Below are 14,311 nucleotides of genomic sequence, written 5' to 3' on the forward strand. Positions count from 1 at the left end.
CGTCAACCTGACCAACCGCTGCCTGTCAGAGGCAGAAACCTCTCTACTGGCTAAAGGAGGAAACTTTGCGGTTACCCCTCCCTCGATCTCTGTGAATATCAAAGCTCTTATTCGCAATTTACCATTTGACCAGGTAGAAGAAATCCGCCATGAAGCCTCACAGATTCTGAGAAAGGCACCAGCACCGAAGAGCAACCTTACGGTTCATTAAAACTCTGAACATGGACGAGAGTGTACTAATTCTTTCCGCAGATAAAGGGAATGCCACTGTCATCATGGCTACTAATGATTACAATGCAAAGATGTCATAGATTTTGTACTCACAGACTTACCGCAGACTACCGACAGATCCCATCAGATTACATAAAATCAGCTTCATGGTCCGTATCGCACTTCAATAGATTCACAATTAAGTATTTATTTATTTTCCACCTAGTCGATACAATGATTGCTTAAGGCAATTTTTAATGGTCAAAAGTGGTACATGTTTCGTATATTATCAACATCTTCAGCCACATAACACTGTTTAGATGAAAAATATATAAAATTGACAAAGTAATGCTTTAGAGGAAGTGTCCTTAAAAATTAATGTCACTCCTTAATTTTTAAGGACACTTCCTCTAAAGCATTACTTTGTCAATTTTATATATTTTTCATCTAAACAGTGTTATGTGGCTGAAGATGTTGATAATATACGAAACATGTACCACTTTTGACCATTAAAAATTGCCTTAAGCAATCATTGTATCGACTAGGTGGAAAATAAATAAATACTTAATTGTGAATAGATCCCATCAGATTCGTCGTAACATAAACAGCTTTGTTAAAGCCTCATCATTTTCAGACATTGTGAAGAGGGAAACCTCCAAGATTGAAGCCCTACCTCCGAGACTATATGACTTACCCAGAATACACAAGGACAATGTACCTCTAAGGCCCATCGTGAGTGCTATTGGATCATAGAACTACAATATTGCTAGACATCCGGCCACCTTACCACAAACTTACATCGGTGGCACACAGTCGTACGTCAGAGATTCAGGCCACTCCATAGAAAAGTTGAAGAACATCCAGTTAGTAGCCGAAGACCTGCTTGTCAGCTACGTTGTGGTCACACTCTTCACTAAAGTACTGGCAAATAAGGCCCTGGACCACATCGCTCAGATTTTTCCCGAGGACTTTACCAAATACAGTAGAGACAACACACGACACTCAGCGAGATATCGAGGGACAGCTATTACAGCTCTCTCTAGCGGGTAGACCTGAGAACTACTGATTCTGTCATAAGAGCACGTGTATTTGTGTGTGAAGGTTTTGGTGTTATTTATGCGTTTTTTTTCAGTGAGTTAACATAATTAAATAGTAGCGTGTGTCATTCCTTGATATCTCCTCTCAACATGAGGGGAAAGGTATGTGCTGTGTTTGGCTGCAGTAACTATGAAGTAGAGAAGAAAGCGCGGTTTTTCTTTTACGTCCCTCGTGACAAGAAAATGTAAGTAATATTGTGTTTGCATATATATTCTTCCAGTGACAAAGAGATTTTTATAGTACTTCATAATCTTCTGACCTGCTCGACCCATATTTTAACCGGCTTAAAATATAATACGCATATTTTATTGTATAGTGCAGCAGTTAACCTTCAATACCGATGTGTTGTTGTAGGTGTGATCTGTGGGTTTTGAAATGTCACAGAAGTGATTTGGATAAGGTGTACAAGAAAGAAGGGACATTCCGCTTATATAAGAATTATAAGATCTGTTTAGATCATTTCCAGGCCAGTGACTTTAAAAATCCTTGACTATACAGCCAAGGGTATGTTACATTTTTACTCTAATTGTACGTAAATATTCCTCAAAGCATCACTATCGACAACATTTAAATATTTTTCTTTCTTTTCTCCCTCTTCTCAGATTAAAGCCGGGATTTTATAGATTTTCTTTCTGTTAGTAGGCTTCATGTTAAGAGGAAATTGTCCAGCTTAAAATGTTAATTCATTGCATCAAGTGTGTAAGGAATGTGCCGATATTTTTATTGACAAGTGTCTTAATGTGATGATACAATGTTTTTTAAATGAGAAAAAAAGAAATCTAACCGTAAAAGTTCAGGCAGGAATGCTAAAGCAAAAAAAATAATGCATAAATGAAAGATCAACCCATTTCACAGCAGTCCATTTCACATCTTGTTTATATGTCTAATTTCAGTCTTTAAAAAATAACCTTTTAAATAATTCTTCATTCATTTATCCAGAATTGCTTTAGCAACTTCGAAGTTAATATCTCAATAATACTTTCTTTCTAGACGTAATTTTTAAAAAAATTTTTCTAGTTGCTTTACGTCACACCGACACGGATAGGTCTTATGGCGACGGTGGGACAGGAAAGGCTAGGAGTGGGAAGGACGCGGCCGTGGTCTTAATTAAGGTATAGCCCCAGCATTTGCCTGGTGTGAAAATGGGAAACCACGGAAAACCATTTTCAAGGCTTCCGACAGTGGGGTTCGAACCTACTATCTCCCGAATACTGGATACTGGCCGCACTTAAGCGACTGCAGCTATCGAGCTCGGTTAGACGTAATTTATTTATCCATTTTCGTATATGCATTTCCACTGATATTTGAATTTAGAGCGACTTTTCAGGTCAAGTCACTAGGAGCGCCACTCTCGAAGTGTCTCCCATTTTAACAAGGCTAAATCCGTAAGTGTCGCGTATTGTTGCGACTGTATTTGACTTTACCAACTTGTTCAACCACTGACTCACCACATGCTATTTCCTGTGGAATGACAATTTCTATGAAAAAATTGATGATGATGATGATGCTTGTTGTTTAAAGGGGCCTAACAACTAGGTCACTGGCCCCTAATGGTACGCAAAGAAACGAAATACAATGACAATTTAAAAGTCCAAAATCCTCCACTGATCAGAAATAAAAATGTGAGGATGAAGAACGAATGGATGGATATGAATTTAAAACAATAAGTGAATCTGACCCGCAATGCTCCACATTCCCAGAAACTAGCGTTAAACAATAGTAATACTGACCAAGGGACTGCTCTAAAGCACAGTAATGAATTGATGATGCTTGTAGTCCAAGGGGGTCTAAAATCCAGGTCGTCTGCCCCTCATAATGGTACTTATCACTAGGAAAGTAGAACCGTGGTTATGTGTCATGTTGAAGTGATGATGATGATGATGCTTGTTGTTTTAAGGGGCCTAACATCGAAGGTCATCGGCCCTCATGTTGAAGTACTAATCAAAAGTAGCATAGACTCACTGTATTCCACACATGGTATATTCACAGGTAATGTAATGCGCACATGTAACACAGACCTATGATGTTTCTCACATTGCGGCACCATTTACAGGCAACGCAAACCTATGGTGTTCCTCACATAAGTGTACTGACGACAGGGACTCGTACTATTCTGTGCTATTTCTCACATAGTGGGTACTAATCTTAAGCAAGGCAGAACCATGATGTCGCTCACCCATGGTGTCGCTCATATAGTGGTACCAATCACAGGTACTGTAAAACGCAGCCAGAAGCACACACTGTTGCTACTAATTACAAACCTATTGTGTACCTAACATAGTGGTACTACGCGCAAGTAACAGCGAACCATGGTGTTCCCTGCATGATGGTACTAACTACAAGTAGTCTCATGGTTCCAATTCGATCATCCCTTGGTCGTCCATTTTAGTCGCCTCTTACGACAGGCAGGGGATACCGTGGGTGTATTCTTCATCTGCGTCCCCCACCCACATGGGGTACGAACAAATTTACTGTGTCGCCAAGGGCAGTCCTCTGAGTCCGGTGATTGCAAATTTCTTTATGGAAAAGTTTGAACAAACAGCACTCGAGACCTCACCACTGAAACCTAAGGTGTGGCTGCAACTTCATAGAAGATACCTTTGTGGTCTGCAGCCATGGACAGGAACAACTACAGCTGTTTCTACAGCATCTAAATAGTATTAACACCAATATTCAGTCCAGTGGAGAGACAGAAAACGAAGGAAAACTCCCTTTTCTCAACGCTCTAGTAACGAAGACAGCCGATTTAAACTTGGAACACACAGTGTACCGCAAGCCGACCCACACAGACCGCTATCTTCAGAAGACGTCCAACCACCACCCATGACAAAAATACAGAGTGATTAAGATGCTTGCCGACCCTGCTAGGAAAATTTGTCAACCTCAGCACTTAAACAAGGAGCTCAGCCACCTCAATATGGCCCTACTTGCTAACGGGTACAGCCTTAAAGATATCCAGTGACCACTCCATCCCAGACATACAAAAACCAGGGAGAAAGAAGAAGAGCGGCTGGCAGCTAAAGACTTTCTGCCGTCTATTGGGAAAAAAAGTGACAGAATAAGGAGACTACTGGAGTCCCATGGGGTAAAAACCATATATAGGACAACAAAGAAAATCCACGAACTACTTAGGTCTCCCAAAGACAAATGCCATCCTCTTTCCATAGAAGGTGTCTACAAGATCCCATGCAGATGCGGCCAGGTGTACATAGGCACTACAAAACGCAGCATCGCCACGCGACTGAAGGAGCATAGCAGACACAGCTGGCTGGGACAAGCAGATAGATCATCAGTCGCTGAAAACTCGCTGCTAGCAGGCTATGACATACAATACAGCACAGAGACACCAAAGTACTGTCAACTACTGTGTCTTACCACGCCCGATTACAAAGGGAAGCCATTGAAATCCTGATGTACACAAAAATCTTCAACCGTAAGGAGGAATCCGAATGGGTAAACAAAGCCTGGTTTCCAGTCCTGAAGGCCTTAAATCCTGAAAGACACTATGGCCATGGCAGAACAGAAAAAAGCAATGGGTGATCAGTTGTCTGTCTCCGCCAAGGCAGGTCAATGTACATCGGGCTCCTTAATGCTTCAACCATTGGCCGAAGAACAGCCAATTAGCGACTGCCCCTCCAGCATGGTTGACCAAGAGGCGAGCAGCGCACCGTAGCCTGCAGGCTATGACATACAATACAGCACAGTGACACCGAAGTACTGTCAACTACTGTGTCTTACCACGCCCGGTTACAAAGGGAAGCCATACAGCACAGGTGGAATTACAACACTACTTCATTCCACTGTGAGCTTTGCTGCTATCCAAGTAAGTTGGAACCCTTAATAATGCCGAACGCAGTCTTCAGTGAACCGTCTGGACCATCACGTGCTCCTGGACCACAGCCTACAAGCCCAGAAAATACTGACATGATTTGTGACGCCCATCGTGAAAGCCTCAATTGCTATAAAACTCATTCTACCAACATTTCTCACTGTGACTAGATTGTCATAATAAATGTTTTTGATTGCTTTTAATAGGGAACATGCTAAATTTCCAAAACTACTTTTTTTTTTTTAAGTACATCAACGAAACAGAACGGAAACATATATTACATTGTGATAAGTTGGTTTGTTCTCTATCTTAAAAAAAAATAAAATTTAAAGTCTCCTTCTGCAAGGAGAGTAAAGCATCCTGTGACGTAAGCGCATGAAACTCTTACCACCCATTATGCAACAGCTGTTAATAAAAGCCGAATGTTTATTATTCGTGATCACAAATAACATCAAAATGACAGAAAATACATTAAATTTTTGGGCTTTCACCATTACTAAAGTAAAACGCAGGAACATAAAAACAAAAATATAGCCAAGTTTTAGATTACACATACCAAATCAGTAAATCAAAGCACCCAAAATATAGCCAGCATTATAATACTATAGTTCTATGACCTATCAATCCTGAAAAATATCAATTAAATATCTTTAGTTCATTTCTCTACTTTTTCACAAGCTGAACATATCAAACAAGATCAGTGTCTTAATGACATTTTAGTCACTCAATATAGGAATGTCTTTGGGTGCTGTGATTTTTACCCTTTGATTTATTGATTTGACATTTATAATCTAAAACTTAGGCTAAGTTTGGACAATATTTTTAACACCAACATCACTTATCATTTGCAGTAATGTATTTTCACTGCAGTGTACAATTACGGTAATTTTTTTTATTTACAATTAGCTTTACGTGACATGGACACAGATAGGTCTTATGGCAATGATGGGATAGGAAAGGCCTAGGAGTGGGAAGAAGCGGCCATGGCCTTCATTAAGGTACAACCCCAGCATTTGCCTGGTGTGAAAATGGGGAAACCACAGAAAACCATCTTCTGGGCTGCTGACAGTAGGGTTCGAACTATCTCCTGGCTGCAAACTCACAGCTCCGCACCCCTAACCGTACAGCCAACTTGCCTGGTATTATTATTATTGAGCATAGTTAACTTACAAGACTGACACCACCCCAACTGCCGAGCATTTGTTTTGTAGAGATATAGATTTGTATTTTTCTAAATTCACATTGCTTTTTTACGATGTACACACTTACGTTCTGTTATATTATAGAGTATTTAGATGTGGCCTAAATTTATTTTAAAATGTAAGCAGTTAAATAAATAAATAAATAAATAAATAAATAAATAAATAAATAAATAAATAAATAAATAAATAAATAAATAAATAAATAAATAAATAAATAAATAAATAAATAAATAAACATTAAGCAATGTTGAACTTAACTTGACCAGACACTAACATAAAGGAGAAATATGTGAACTGTATCCTTTTTCATAAAGCACACTATGCGTTATTTCGCCTACTAATACAGTCAACTTGGACGATGACATCAGACCAATGAGATAAAATGCTAGCGTCACGTGACATTTTCGTACTTTCAATTTGGATTTTTATGATGTTTGAAGTTATTATTTCTACATTCTGACCACAGCTTTGAATTCCACATGCTATTTTGAATCATATTAGCACATTTATAATTAAAACCCTGGATGATGGATGTTCCCTATTGCTAACATCTTTTCTCTAGGTACTCTTGTTATATCTGTTCTCTAGATCCACAAAAACATACAGTAACTGTCTATTCATTTTGTAGCATTTTTCAACTACTCTTCACAGTCCAGGGGTAGCATGCCTGCCTCTCATCCAGAGACCCTGGGTTCGATTCCTTGCCAGGTCAGAGACTTTTACCTTTATCCACGGCCTGACTTCAGGTCAACTCAGCCTACATGACTACAATTGAGGAGCTATCTGACAGCGAGATGGTGACCCCAGTCTAGAAAGCCAAGAATAACGGCGGAGAAGATTTGTCGCACTAACCATGCAACCTCATATTCTGCAGGCCTTTGGACTGAGCAGCGATTGCCCGTGAGGCCAAAGTCCATCAGATCAATAGCGCCATGGAGTTTTGATGCATACCGAAAATCTGGTCCTGAGAGCCTCTTTCTGGTCTGGAACGACATTGGATTTCAGCCAATTTATTCTTAGCCCTTGATTGCACCCTCTTTTCTATAGTGCCTGTGAAAACCTTACCTGACATACATGAATAGTTATTACAAACCTCCCAGTTCTCTTGCTTGGATGCAATTACCTCTTGCATTCAGTGAGAAGGTACAGTAACTTACCCAATTTCATGCTAATCCTGTTACTCTATTAAGCCATTTCATCCCCGTCTTCCCACTACATTTCACCACTTCAGGTCTAAATTCATCTCTTCCTTCTGTTGAAATGGTGTATGGCTTTTGGTGCTGGGAGTGTCCGAGGACATGTTCGACTTGCCAGGTGCAGGATTTGACGCCCGTAGGCGACGAGGATGAAATTATGATGAAGGCGACACATACACCCAGCTCCCATGCCAGCGAAATTAACCAATGATGGTTAAAATTCCCGACCATGCCGGGAATCGAACCCGGGATCCCTGTGACCAAAGGTCAGCACGCTAACCATTTAGATATGGAGGCGGACTCTTCCTTGTATTATATGACAATGTAATTTATTTATCATCCTCTCTTCTCCCTGAAGTGTAATTTTGCAGTCATTCTCCTTCATACGGATTCGGCTGTTTAGGATTTAAACAAAAAGAAAAGCTTCCTTTAACACTAAGTTTTCAAATATTCCTTTTCATTTGTTTGGTGATTACCCAGGATTTACAAAAAGATTGTATGATTTACACAAAACACTATTCATTTCCTTTCTCCTTCCCTTTTGAAGATTCCTTATTATAGTCCAGAAAGGTCTCCCCGCTGGTTGAACTAGTCCTTCGAGGTTATTTCCAAAATCTTCCCACAATTTCTTCTTGGATTCAACAATTAATTGTTTTGCTCTATTCCTTTCATCTACATACATATAATTCCCTAACTACATCAGTCTTGTTTGGAGCCACTTTTTATATGCCTTCCTTTTACGCTTAAAAACTGCCCTGATTTCATCGTTTAACCGTGATGTTTGCTTTCTCCCCTCTTTACACACAGTTGTTCCTAGGTATTGCTTTTTAATTTCTACTAAAATATTCCTGTATGTCAAATACTCTCTACATCATGCACCTGCTGACGTCTATTCTTAGAAACATTTCACTAATCATATCAATGTACTTCCTGTCTAATTCCTTGTTCTAGATATTTCCCAACCTTATCGTAACTAGTGATAGTTGACCACAGATCAGAAAGTGGGTATCATTGAAAAATCTTCTAAATCCATGTACATTCCTAATATACTGTATATTCTGAATTCAAAGTCAATTACGATTAGACTGTTATGGATGTGGTGTCCCTACACTGCTATGTATAATGGTGAACAATGGTGTGCAAATTTTCAGGTAATATGAAAATTGGAAGATGAACAAAATGACTATGAAGTTCCCATCACTCAGGGGACAACAGGTAATCATTCAAGTGAAAACAGGTTAAAGACATAACTCCAGCTAGCAAAAGTAACAAGACCAACCAGAGACAGATCAAAGAAATACCGTATTTACTCATGTATTAGACACCCCCTGGATTTTTGAGACAAAGAATACAAAAAAAATAAAACTTGCAAACAGAACCCCCCAACGTAATTTGTCGAAGAAGAACGATTCCCCTTCGAAGCGAGCACAAGCCTTATTGTAGTTCTGATGATATCACACAAATTTGTGAATAGTTTTGTCCGTATGACCCGCACAATGCAAAAACGTGCCAAAGTCATGCGATGCATCTGTGTTTCATAGTTAAGAAATGTTTGCCTCCATAGCATAGGCCTACTGCAGCTCTGATGGACGTTGCACAAATAGGTGAATAGTTTTGTGTCCAATCCAAGCAATGCAAGCATGCATCAGTCATACTATAATGTCTGTATTTTGTAGTTAAGAATGTACGCCAGCATAATGGTTAGCACAATTAGATGCCATTCTTGGGGGCCTGAGTTCGATTTCCGGTACCGTACTGCCAGTGATTACAGAATGGCAGGAAGGTTGATATGCGGTAAAAATGGTGCATGCAGCTTCTCTCCACTGGGGGCATGCGTAAAAAGAACTGCACCACCTGGGGATGAGGAAACTAGTTTACTTTAATTAAGCAATATTCATGGTTGTTGCTACAGTAGAAGTACACTATAGCGAGTACGGTATATAACAATAACCCTGTTATAATGACAAGTTTTGTCTGTCCCTTCAAAAGTCCTATATTAAACTGTGTATCATCCTTCGGTTACAGCGAGAGGCCTATCACTGATGCATCTGTTATTACGAGCAATTAAGCGCGCGGGTTTTTCTTTTACCGATATTTATGCACCCCCGCGATTATGTTGCATATGACTGATCACCTTCGGCATCATTTCCTCACTATGTCTACTACTGAGCTCTCTCATCGACATTCGAAGGTGATGTCGGAGTCGATTAGTAATACCCGTCGACTGCTGTTCCGTAAAGAACATTCTAAATGAAAGAGAACACGTTTTTGTAATAAGTGCGTAAATAACGTGTCCGATAGCAGTTGTTAACTTGTTAAAAATAAAAGCTGAAGTAAACAATCTCTTAATTTTAATGTTATATGCTGAAATTAATTAAGAATGCGATGCACCTCCAGATATGGAGAATAAATCACTGATTTTTAGCGAGGAGGTTATTTCTCTACATGCGTCTGAAATGTTTTCATGATACATATACGGTAAGGTTAGCTGACGCTGTTTGAAGAAGAAAACTGAAATGTTTACCACTGAAGCCTTTGGAGTGATACCGTATTTCTCCGAATCCAAGACTACGTTTATTTCTCAGAATCTCACGTAAAAAATCAAAGGTCATTTTGCATTTGCGGCCTAACAGTAATGAACACCACTGGCAACTACCGTGGTAACCACGCTGCTTCTTTTCATCCCCACGCGCGCATATACAAAACTCGTTGATAATAAACAACCGCCTCTTTATTATACATCGCTAGCTGCAGCAACCAGTTGTACAGTGCCTCTGTGTAACGTCAATGGATCTCGGGAAATAGTGAAGAGAGAATCACGTTCTATTACAGTCTATACAAATATTTCTCAAATCTGCAGAATGGCATCAAAACATGCGAGCCTTAGAATTCTTAGAAAGGCCACGGCTCAGTGGCAGAGTTATAATGAGTCTACTATACCTGACATTTAGTAAAATTAAGTTATACAGACAGCAGGAATATTTTCATGATGGATCGTCGTATTGTAAAGATACGTGGAATGGGTACTGCCAGCAAATTTCAATGGGTTCTTGTTGATATTAGATGAAACGAATGATGTAATAAAAAAGTAACTAAAACTGACTATGTTTACTTTATATGTAGGCCTAAAAGTCATGTGTTCACCATTCGTCTTTTTAAATTTAGAAATACTGCCTTCCAACGAAAATAGCCAATGAAACTCAGAGAACATTCATAAGTTTGTTAAAGAACAGAGCAGAATAATTACATGTAAAAGTTACGGCTCTTTATAGCCTAGAAGTCATGTGTTCACTGCTCAAAATTCGAGGTTACTGCATATTGGACCCCCCCCCCCCCCTCTTTATTTTTTATTTTTATTTTTTGGCTGTAAAGTGGAAAAAAAAGGGGGGGCTAATAGTGAGTAAATACGGTAGGATGATGATGTCAAGGCCAGAGACAAAAAAATAACATTCAGCAATAGTTCAAAAGCTTTTTCCTATCATCTAAAAATGTACACAGAATGTCCTGACGAACCACACAACATAAAACATAAAAGTATTCTGGATACAAATTCATTACGAAACTGGACATAATTGTAGGGTATATTTTTTCTATTTGCTGTTTATAACCTGTACCACAGAGCCAACTAAATTGGCAGCATTAAATCATGGTAGATGTAGTTTCTTATGCATAGTTGTAATCACATAGTAGATACCTATGCTGAAAATATTTTGCAGTGGTCATTTTAACTGGTCTTAACAGCCTTGTAAAGCAGCTGAGAAGCTAAGAGTTAAGATATCACTTTTGATCATTCTGGAAGCTAGCTGTGGTTTTTCACTTCAACTTGAGGACAGCAGAAAACAAGCAAGCCACGGTCCTTGCAAGCCCTTGCAACATTACCCCATTTCATTACAAAAACACACACCACCGAGGCACAACAGATAGACAGGTTACTGGACCACAAATGCACTAAACGCACAGGACAGTTGATCACAATGCCAAAAGTCCGTCAAATGAAGAAGCAATCTTCTTTATATATTGGAAACTCTTTTCAACTGATCACAGTTGAAATGGAGTATTAATGTACAAAGTATGAAAACTTTTGTGAATTTTGAAAAATGTGCTAATATAATATAACGGAATGTCCAAAAAGGATGAAATCAATTAGCGAATATAGTAGGGAAAACTCTAAAGTTTTGAACTGAGTTGCTAATTTTTAAATGTTTTTACTAGGTTAAGTAATGCTCTCTTGAGCACACCTTAATAAATTATTATAATGACAAAGTAAAGGAAAGCCATAATTATATAACTGTTTATTATTTTAAATTTAATTTAGCAATGTTTCCTCTTTTTTTAATCAAGAATGAACACACAAGAATTAATAAAGGTACATGACATATAATAGCTTACATTACTGACAACAGGTACATAAATCTTGACACAGTAATACTGTTCTCATTTCTCTTTTCCATACTTTTTCTGATGAAGCTAAATGGTGTTAGCTTAAATTCTGGAATACATTATCTTTAAAAAAAAATTAAAATCATGCCACTGCTCTGCAACCAACATTTTTCTAATAATTTATGACAAAGTAATGAGAAATACAAGCAATATCTTCAGGGGTATAACTTCAAAAATTGTTCTTCTATTTCTAAAAGCCATAGCAGTGGTTGCATACATTCTGTGATAACTAGAATATAGCAAGCAATATTTCATCTACCACAAACAATGAAAGTTTATTTGGTCCCTAAGCTGAAGAGTACTTTTACCTTATTTTTCACAGTTTTGATGAAGGCACTTCCTTCCTTCCTCATAGTGTAAGTCCATTCTTTGTACTGTTGCTTTAGTTTTGAGCTTGATTTTCCAGAATAATTACAAGCTTCCATCTCAAACTCATCAGAAAAACCGAGCCCATTATTCAGCATTTCAAGCCGTTCTTCAATGAACTGGAAAGTAATGGGAAAAATTAAATTTGCTGGGTACTAATACGAATTCAAAAGTTGTCCAAAACACTAGGTTATTGTATTGTTATTTTCAGACAAAGATGAGTATGCCGTTTTGAATGATAGTACAAGAAAGTTAAGTGGCATTCAGACAATACAGCACTGCAACTAGACATAAGTTAACAGGCTTTGATAAATATCAGTAACTACAATAAAACTATAACTTTCATGCAAAAAGGAGTGATGTAACATTTTACTCAAACTTCAAACTGGTGCTAGTACAGATTTCACAACCTCGAGACATGTACAGTCTATTATTATGTGCGACAATTTCGCGGAGAACTGAAGCCATCTGTACGCGCAGGAGCTCCCGTGTGTGTGTGTCTCTCTCTCTCTCTCTCTCTCTCTCTCTCTCTCTCTCTCTGGAGTGGACAGCCTTTACCCATGCAGGAGGTTTAGAGCCATCATGACATGTTGGAGGGGATGAGGATGGCTACATAAGCAGGTGCTAATGCATAAAACGAAGTCATTATTACTGGTCTGACTTACTTACTGCTAGTACGTCTTATTTTATTATTTACTCATGGTCTAACTTATTACGAAGTCTCGGTCATCGTACTACTTGTCTCACTTGTCTTGCTACTTGATGCAATGGCTGTTGCCCATTGCCGATACTCAAATGTACAAAAGTGTTGATGAGCTGATACCTGTTGGGTACTCAGATTATTTGAACAAGAATGCAAACAATTATTTCCTAAGGGTATGTGTTTGAAAGACTACAGCCTGTTTTCACAAACAGTATTATTAATAAGTGTTAAAATCAGCATAACCAAAGAAAGGTTGTTGACTGGATAAATTTTGTTAAATGTACCTCAAAATAAAACAAAAACTATTCTCACCACATTTGAAAAATGAAATAAAATATCTATTCTATGTGAAATTTGGAGTGTCTTAGTAGCACATTAATCAAGGAAGCCATAAAAGTAACAGCCGGGAAAAAAATCACGTATTTGAAACCTGCTGAATATACTGCACTAAAATGTCATCTAGAACATATAAGTACGAGGGTGAGTCAATAAATAAGTCGCAAACGTGTGTGCCTTATACCATTTGAAATTACGCGTGCAAGTTTTGCCAGCAAATGGCAGCATATGTATGCTTGTCGTACGACATCTTGCAGGCACTCAGTCAGTCAGAGGCTGTTAGTGCATGATGGCACATGTGTTGCATGACTGTATACGAGAAGAACAGCGTGCAGTTGTGCATTTTTTGTGGGCCAAAGGACTGTCCACAGAAGAAGTGCATCACAAAATGCATCCCATCTATGGTAAAAACTGATTCTCATGGAAAGCTGTGTTCAATTGGATTCAGGAGTTTAACCATGGAAGGAAAAGTATCAGAGATGGGGAGCGCCCTCGTCGACCTGCGGAGGTGTCAACTGCAACCACATTGCAGCGTGTGGATCAACTCAACCGATTCCATCGGCCCGCAAGGTTTTGCTCACCGTGTTTTGGGACATGCGGGGAGTCATACTGCAGAAATTCCAGCCTTATGGTGAAACTGTGAATGCCGCGTAATACTACACCACTCTGCGGGAACTCCGACAGGCCATTCGCCGCAAGCGACCTGGACTCCTCTCACAGGGTGTGATTCTTCTGGGTGACAATGCCCACCCTCACACAGCAAGACTAACGCAGGAGCTGTTAAGAACATTTCAATGGGAACGCTTGGAACATCCACTGTATAGTCCTGACTTAGCCCCCAGTATTTTCATCTGTTTGGTCCCTAAAAAATCACTTGGGTGGCCGTCATTTTGATACAGATGATTCTGTAATCAATGAGGTTTCACGTTGG

General features: G+C 39.0%; 1 protein-coding gene across 3 annotated transcripts in view; it reads right to left on the reverse strand.

Annotated features, from left to right (window-relative positions):
• LOC136873760 (DENN domain-containing protein 1A) overlaps positions 1–14,311 on the reverse strand; it is a 257,596-nt gene that overhangs the window by 96,135 nt on the left and 147,150 nt on the right. For all 3 annotated transcript variants that reach the window (XM_067146947.2, XM_067146948.2, XM_067146946.2), the window contains exon 9: positions 12,284–12,460. In XM_067146947.2, coding sequence (XP_067003048.2) covers positions 12,284–12,460 — 177 coding nt within the window. The remainder of the gene's footprint in view (positions 1–12,283; positions 12,461–14,311) is intronic.

This window comes from Anabrus simplex, chromosome 5 (assembly GCF_040414725.1).
Source record: "Anabrus simplex isolate iqAnaSimp1 chromosome 5, ASM4041472v1, whole genome shotgun sequence".
Taxonomy (NCBI): domain Eukaryota; kingdom Metazoa; phylum Arthropoda; class Insecta; order Orthoptera; family Tettigoniidae; genus Anabrus; species Anabrus simplex.